Genomic DNA, 6,724 nt, shown 5'->3' with positions numbered 1-6,724 from the left:
AAAAAAAAAAAAAAGATTTATGAGAATGTAACAGCAAATGCAATAACAAATTCAAATGTAAATGCAAAGAAGCAGAATGATCAAACAATATTAACAAAAATATTAGAGCACCAATACTGAATATAAATCATCAAAGAATGCCATTATTATTCCTCCTTTCCAGCATATTCAGCCCTAAATTGTCTATGCAGAAGAAGGCCAATGTTGTCAATCAGCAATAGATACGACTGCAAATCAACTGGGGATTATAGGCATGAGTCACCACACCCAGCCTGTCCTTTTACCCTCCTTTTACTCAAGGCATTTCTTCTTTTATTCTATTTCTAAAATAGAATAATAATAATAATAAAATAGTGTGTATTTTTCTTACCACTGAAAGGTCAATAAGCATAAGAACATTAAGTAACACAACAGAAGTAAAATACTATACAGTCCCTCAGCATCCTCACCAGCACTGATTCTAGGACCTTTGCAGATCCCCAAATCCTTGCATTCTAAAGTCCTGACATCAGCCCTTGGAACAGGTGGAATGATAAACTGGCTGTCCATATACATGGGAGTTTGGTTGCAGATGTGGAATCCACCAAAACAGAAGGCTGACTATGTTTATAGAAAAAAATCTTAAGTATTATGTGGACCATTGCAGTTCAAACCAGTTTTATTCAAAGGCCAACTGTATACTGCTACTATTTCATCAATTTGTTTTTAACATGATTAAAGGGCGGCACCTGTGGCTCAAAGGAATAGGGCGCCAGCCCCATATGCTGGAGGTGGCGGGTTCAAACCCAGCCCCAGCCAAAAAAACAAACAAACAAAAAAATGATCAAGAGTGTACACTTTCAAAAGACATACTTACCTGTTAGAAAGCAAAACAGTGACATAAAGGATAACATCACTATTACTGGACACTGCTGGCTTCATTGTTTGAATGTATCTAAGGGCTTGTCTCTGTTCGCCTTGACTCATGAAGGCCTGAATAATCTTTGAATGTTGCCATGACAAAGGTTTTGCAGTAGCTGGGTGACACAGAAGATCCAAACCACTCTGCAAAAATAACATGAAAAGTGTTAAATGTAATCCTTTGCATATAGACAAAGTAGCTGTCCTTTAAAAAAGATAGGCAAAGGCTAAGTGCAGCAGCCGATGCCTATAATTCCAGCACTCTGGGAGGCTGAGACAAGAGGAATAATTAGGCTCAGGAGTTGGAGACCAGCCTGAACAATGTAGTGAGAGCCCTGCTTCTATAAAAATAAGAAAAATTAACTGGGTGTGGTAGTATGCACTTTGTAAACCCAGCTACTGGGGAAGCTGAGGCAGGAGGGCCACTTGAGCCCAGGAATTGGAAGACTGCAGTTAGCTATCACTGCAAAACTGCACTCCAGTCTGGGCAACAAAGCAAGACTCTATCTGTGGGGGAAATAAAAAAGACAACACTGAAAACCACAAAAATCAGGATAAAACAAATTTAAATGTAAGCTGGAAAGATCTATTTTAACCTATGAGAAACATCTGGTTTTTCCATATTCATGGGTTCTACATTCAGATTCAACCAACTGCAGATGGTAAACATTAAAAAAAATAAGAAAATAAGCATGACAACTATTATATAGTGTTTAAATTGTATCAGGTATTACAAGTAATCTAGAGACGATTTCAAGTATAGCCATTCCTCAATATCTTATAGGGACCTAGCTTCTAGGACCTCACATGGGATATAAAAATCCAAGGATATGCAAATCTTTGATGTAAAATGGCATAGTATTTGCATATAACATATGTGCAACCTTCCATACACTTTAAATCATCTCTAGATTACTTAAAATACCCAATAAAATGTAACCACCATGTAAATAGTTGTTATACTCCAAAATTTAGGAAATGATAAGGAAAAAATCTGTATGTGTTCAGTATAGATGTTATTTTTTCCCCTGAATATTTTAATCTGTGGTTAGTTGAATACATGATGTAGAACCCATGGACATGGAGGGCTAACAGTATACAGGAGGAAGTACTTGGGATATGTGTAACTAGTGTGCCATTTTAAGTAAAGACCAAGCATCCGTGAATTTTGTTATCTTCAGAGATCCTCGATCTAACCCCCTACAGAAACCAAGGAATGACTGTATTTTATTTATTTATATTTTTTGAGACAGACTCTCACTTTATCACCCTTGTATAGTACCGTGGCATCACAGCTCGTAGAAACCTCAAACTCTTGGGCTCAAGAGCTCCTCTTGTCTTGGCCTTTCCAGTAGCTGGGGCTACAGGCACCTGCCACAATGCCCAGCTAGTTTTTCTATTTTTAGTAGAGACATGGGTCTCACTCTTGCTCAGACTGGTCTCAAACTCCTGAGCTCAGGTCTCAATCCACCTGGCTACATCTCCTAGAGTGCTAAGATGTATTTTATTTTAAAGAATAAAAAACCCCACCTTATGAGAAGACTCATACCTTTGATACCTTGTTATATAATATCTTTTCATTGCCAATTATATTTATCAATGCCAAATCTTGCCTTCTATGGTACACCCAACACTTTGAACATGTCTCTTAGTTTATAGTGTTCATAACTGTTTACTAGTTTGTTTCCTTCTGTAGACAGTAAAGAACCTGGGGTCCTGAACTGTTATCTTTGTATTCTTGCTGCCTATGACAGCGTTTGGTGAAGGTAATGATTAAGCTGAGTCTTTCTTAAATTACCTCTAGAAATAGATTTTATCATATCTTTAATATCAACTTAAAACTACTTATGTAGATTTTCTAAAATTCTATTAATCTACAAAAGCTTACCTTCTAGGTGAACTAACAGACTTACCTCATAGTCATTATGATCTATCAGCCAAAACCCTTGAATAAGTTTAACCTGGCCCCAAGAAACGGCAAATGCAGTTGGAAAAGATTCAATAGAAGTATCTGTTTTGTTTGGAAAGGAATACATAATATCGAGTAGCAAATAAATAGTCTTCAAAAAAGAGGATTAAGGACAATAAACAACAATGAAAAAAGTCCTACATATATACTTAGAATAAGTTGCAAAAGAATGTAGCAGTAAAAGAGGCTTGACTTTGTGCCAGAAAGCCATCATAAATATTCAGTATAGTTTTATTAAATGTGGGTACAACCAGTTCTTTATAACTTCATTCTCAATATTGTATTACTACCACCACAAAGGAGATGAACTAAGGCATACTTTCTTCATGGAGTTAGCAGCTTGGCAAATTTAAGAAATAAAGCTATATGCCAAATTAAGTTATTCAGAAAACACATCATCCACTTGCAGATAATTGGAACTACACATTTTAGACTAAGAAATTAACATAAGCAGAAAAATTTAATCAGAAAGGTGACAGGACTCAATGGCTAAGGTAACATGAAGCTAATTTATAATACATTGATTTTCAGCACCGAGGTTAACTCACTGAGAATGACTACTTGCCAGCAGTATTTTAGAGCCAACTATTTCAGTGACTTAGGTACATTTAAGAATCTGATAAAAGCCAAGAATGTTTCCACTAGATAAATAAACATAAAACATTTTTGCTCTTAGGTTAACCATAGTTTTTACATATGTACATATACATGTAAGATTTTATATAGCTTTATATAAAACATGAACACATATACTTTTAGTTTAATCATAGGCCATAAGAACCTAATCGACAGATCCTGGGTCAAGAACTCTCAAAAAAAAAAAAGGAAATCAACTTTGAAATTAAGATTAGATATGTAACATTTCTACTGCTCTGAAATTTTATAATTTTGATAATATATGAATAGTTGGTGGAATTTTAAAGGATACAACAGAATGTTTGCTTGTTTCAGAAATGTTGTCTAATAGATATATGTCAAACAGTGCCTGTAAGAGAAACAAATACTTCAGTATATTTTATACAGTCACTCATGTCTTTCCCAGGTTTGTGCCAGGTATGAACACTCCAGCTAAGCAAATATTCTCTCCCCAGCTTCACAGACTCCCTAAGTGATAGCATACTACTGCAAACCTACATGGAGACTAGGGGGAGGATATTTTCCTGTGCCTCCTTCATCCCGTTTCCACAACTTCTCAACTTGATCTCCTAACAGTGAAACCATTCCATCAATCATCAAGCAATCAGGGTTCCACTTCCCTCTGCAGTAAGAGAAAAATTAAGATGTAATATGTGTCTTCATTATTATCAAAAAAACAAGCACCAAACTCTTAAAAGTGATCATCCTATCACAGAGAGAAGAGAATTGAGAACTGGACCCCATTTAGCATCGTGAGAAATCCAGACATCAAGGAGATCAACGGAAGTTGCCTCAAGTTTAGTCATCAGCAAACCAGAATGTCAAGGTCAGGTCTCAGGGCAGAATGTGATCTAGCTAGGCAAATATCTGAAACTATTCTATTTTTCACCATCTTCAGCAAATTATCATATAGTATGACAGCACTGTGCAGTATAAATATTATAGTCCAAAGTCAAAAAAATACAGTTTCTGTCTCATCACTTGGGGTAACCTCAACGAATCCTTCATTAAAAAAAATATTACTGAGCACCTACAATGTGGTTAAGTACATACTGTTCCTGTCCATTTCCTTACTAATTAACAGCAGTTACTACTGCTGCACTAATTAGTTTTAAACTGACTGTATAAATCTTAATAGACAAATAGGATTAGAAAGCTTAATACATTTGCCCAGGGACATACACTTAGGAAATAAAAAGATCTAGGATTTTAAAATACACCTAATCAATTTCTCAAATTCATGTTCATGATCCTAGATTAGTTATCGTAAAGCACTAGTTTCCAAAATTTGCCATGCATCAGAATTATAGCTGACACAGCCTTTAAAGTACTGATTTCTTGGGTGATTCTGATGTAGGAAACTTGGGATCAAGGTTTAAGAATCATTACTTTAAACATTATGTGCTGTTCTACAATGTTGTCATGACAACTTAAAGAAGAAGGATATTTAATTACAGAAGTAGAGCCAGATCTCTAAATACTACTTTCTTCTATTACTACTTTATTTCAAAGAAAGAAAGAATGGCTCGGCACCTATAGCTCAACCGGCTAAGGCACCAGCCACGTACACCTAAGGTGGCGGGTTCGAATCCCCAGCCTGGACCCACCAAACAACAATGATGGCTGCAACCAAAAAAAAAAAACAAATAGCCAGGCGTTGTGGCGGGCGCCTGTGGTCCCAGCTGCTTGGGAGGCTGAGGCAGGAGACTCGCTTGAGCCCAGGAGTTGGAGGTTGCTGTGAGCTGTAATGCCACAGCACTCTACCCAGGGGGACAGCTTAAGGCTCTGTCTCAAAAAAAAAAAAAAAGAAAGAAAGAATAACAACAACAACAAAAGTGGCTTAAGTGTTGAGAAGTAACTGCCAATGGAAAGAATGTAAAATAACTGTAATGTGATATATTTACGCTTTTTTGATGAACAATAGCTTCTATTCTTTTTCTTAATAAGAATTCTCAGAAAAAAAATACCTTAATTACAAATTACAGGCTCTCCCCTAATAAATCAATTAGTAAATAGTTTTATTTAAGAAATAATGAGTAGCTACACTCAAGTTCTAAAATAAATGTGCAACCATTAGGTCAGGGCAAATAATACAACTACTATAACACAGTAATACTAGTAACAAATTCTGGTATTTTACTAAAGAATTCCACCCATTTAATCGTTTTGTAACATGATGAATTCTGTTCTACCTGAGGAAGTTTGACTTCTTACAGAAATAGTTTCTAAAATGTGTTCTGAAGGTCTGGATATACGATACCTTGATAAGCGCTCACACTTCTGTCGGCGACTGGTATAGTAGCTCTGAATTACAGGATAGCTGTAGTATAACCTTGACAACTGAACAGCGTCATCTAGATTTTTTTAAGAGTTGGGGAAAAAGCAAGTAATATTTCCAAAATATCTTAATAATACTTAAGGTTACACACAATGATATTTTACTATAATTTTCTAATACTGTTTGATCTATAGGCTTGCTAAATTAAATGAAAAGAATACTACACATCCTTTTATTTATAGATACACAAGTGAGAAAACATTCTCATGAAAGTCTGTAACAACAAGGACACTGACTTAAAAAACTGGAAATTGTTATAATTTTATCTCTTAGGCACAAACATAGTAAAAGTCAGTACTGAGAATTCTCTAATTCTTGGTGCTAGAATCATTAAATAAAAGTGGATATTTAATTGTTGACAAGTAATATTTGTTAGTAACCATTTTAAGAGAATTCTTAACAAAAAAAGAGACCAGCAGATTGGGTTATAAAAACCATAGTTCCAGAGTGATACTGTGGAACCCTTTTCAAGAATCATGTTTTCTCAAATTTGCTTTCCTTCTGTTATTCAATAAATACATAAGTATTGAACACTTATATATCAGGTAATGGGTGAAGCACTGAAGACACAAAGTAGAAAGGAACACAACAGAAGGTAAGTGTGGAAGAAAACCTAAGAAACCTGAAGCATCAGAACACAACAACAAAAGTTTTAATAATGTTTCAATTAATATTATAAATTAAGTATTTTACCTAAGCCTTCTGGTAAAAGTCCAGAATGAGAGAACCAAAGGACCACTTGTGCATATTGACAGATGAGGTGGGAAACGGTGTATTTATTGCGTAATTCCATCAGCCCTATAAAGAGTTAACATGGGTTGTTTACTGATTTATCAACTATAAATGAAAAGATGCTCAACAGTTTTTAAAAACTTACTTGG

The 6,724-nt window shown here is 35.3% G+C and overlaps 1 protein-coding gene across 4 annotated transcripts in view; it reads right to left on the bottom strand.

Annotated features, from left to right (window-relative positions):
- Positions 1–6,724, bottom strand: part of AHCTF1 (AT-hook containing transcription factor 1) — an 87,034-nt gene that overhangs the window by 31,892 nt on the left and 48,418 nt on the right. For all 4 annotated transcript variants that reach the window (XM_012810759.2, XM_023518558.1, XM_023518556.1 and 1 more), the window contains 6 exons: positions 6,537–6,641; positions 5,766–5,859; positions 4,004–4,127; positions 3,798–3,854; positions 2,814–2,960; positions 857–1,044 (listed from right to left, as the gene is read on the bottom strand). In XM_012810759.2, the coding sequence (XP_012666213.1) occupies positions 857–1,044; positions 2,814–2,960; positions 3,798–3,854; positions 4,004–4,127; positions 5,766–5,859; positions 6,537–6,641 (715 nt within the window). The remainder of the gene's footprint in view (positions 1–856; positions 1,045–2,813; positions 2,961–3,797; positions 3,855–4,003; positions 4,128–5,765; positions 5,860–6,536; positions 6,642–6,724) is intronic.

The sequence above is a fragment of the Otolemur garnettii genome, unplaced genomic scaffold (assembly GCF_000181295.1).
Source record: "Otolemur garnettii isolate 467f Iridium unplaced genomic scaffold, OtoGar3 scaffold00141, whole genome shotgun sequence".
In the NCBI taxonomy this organism is placed as follows: Eukaryota; Metazoa; Chordata; class Mammalia; order Primates; family Galagidae; genus Otolemur; species Otolemur garnettii.
Note: the sequence above shows the minus strand (reverse complement) of the source record. Positions and strands in the feature narration are given on the sequence as shown.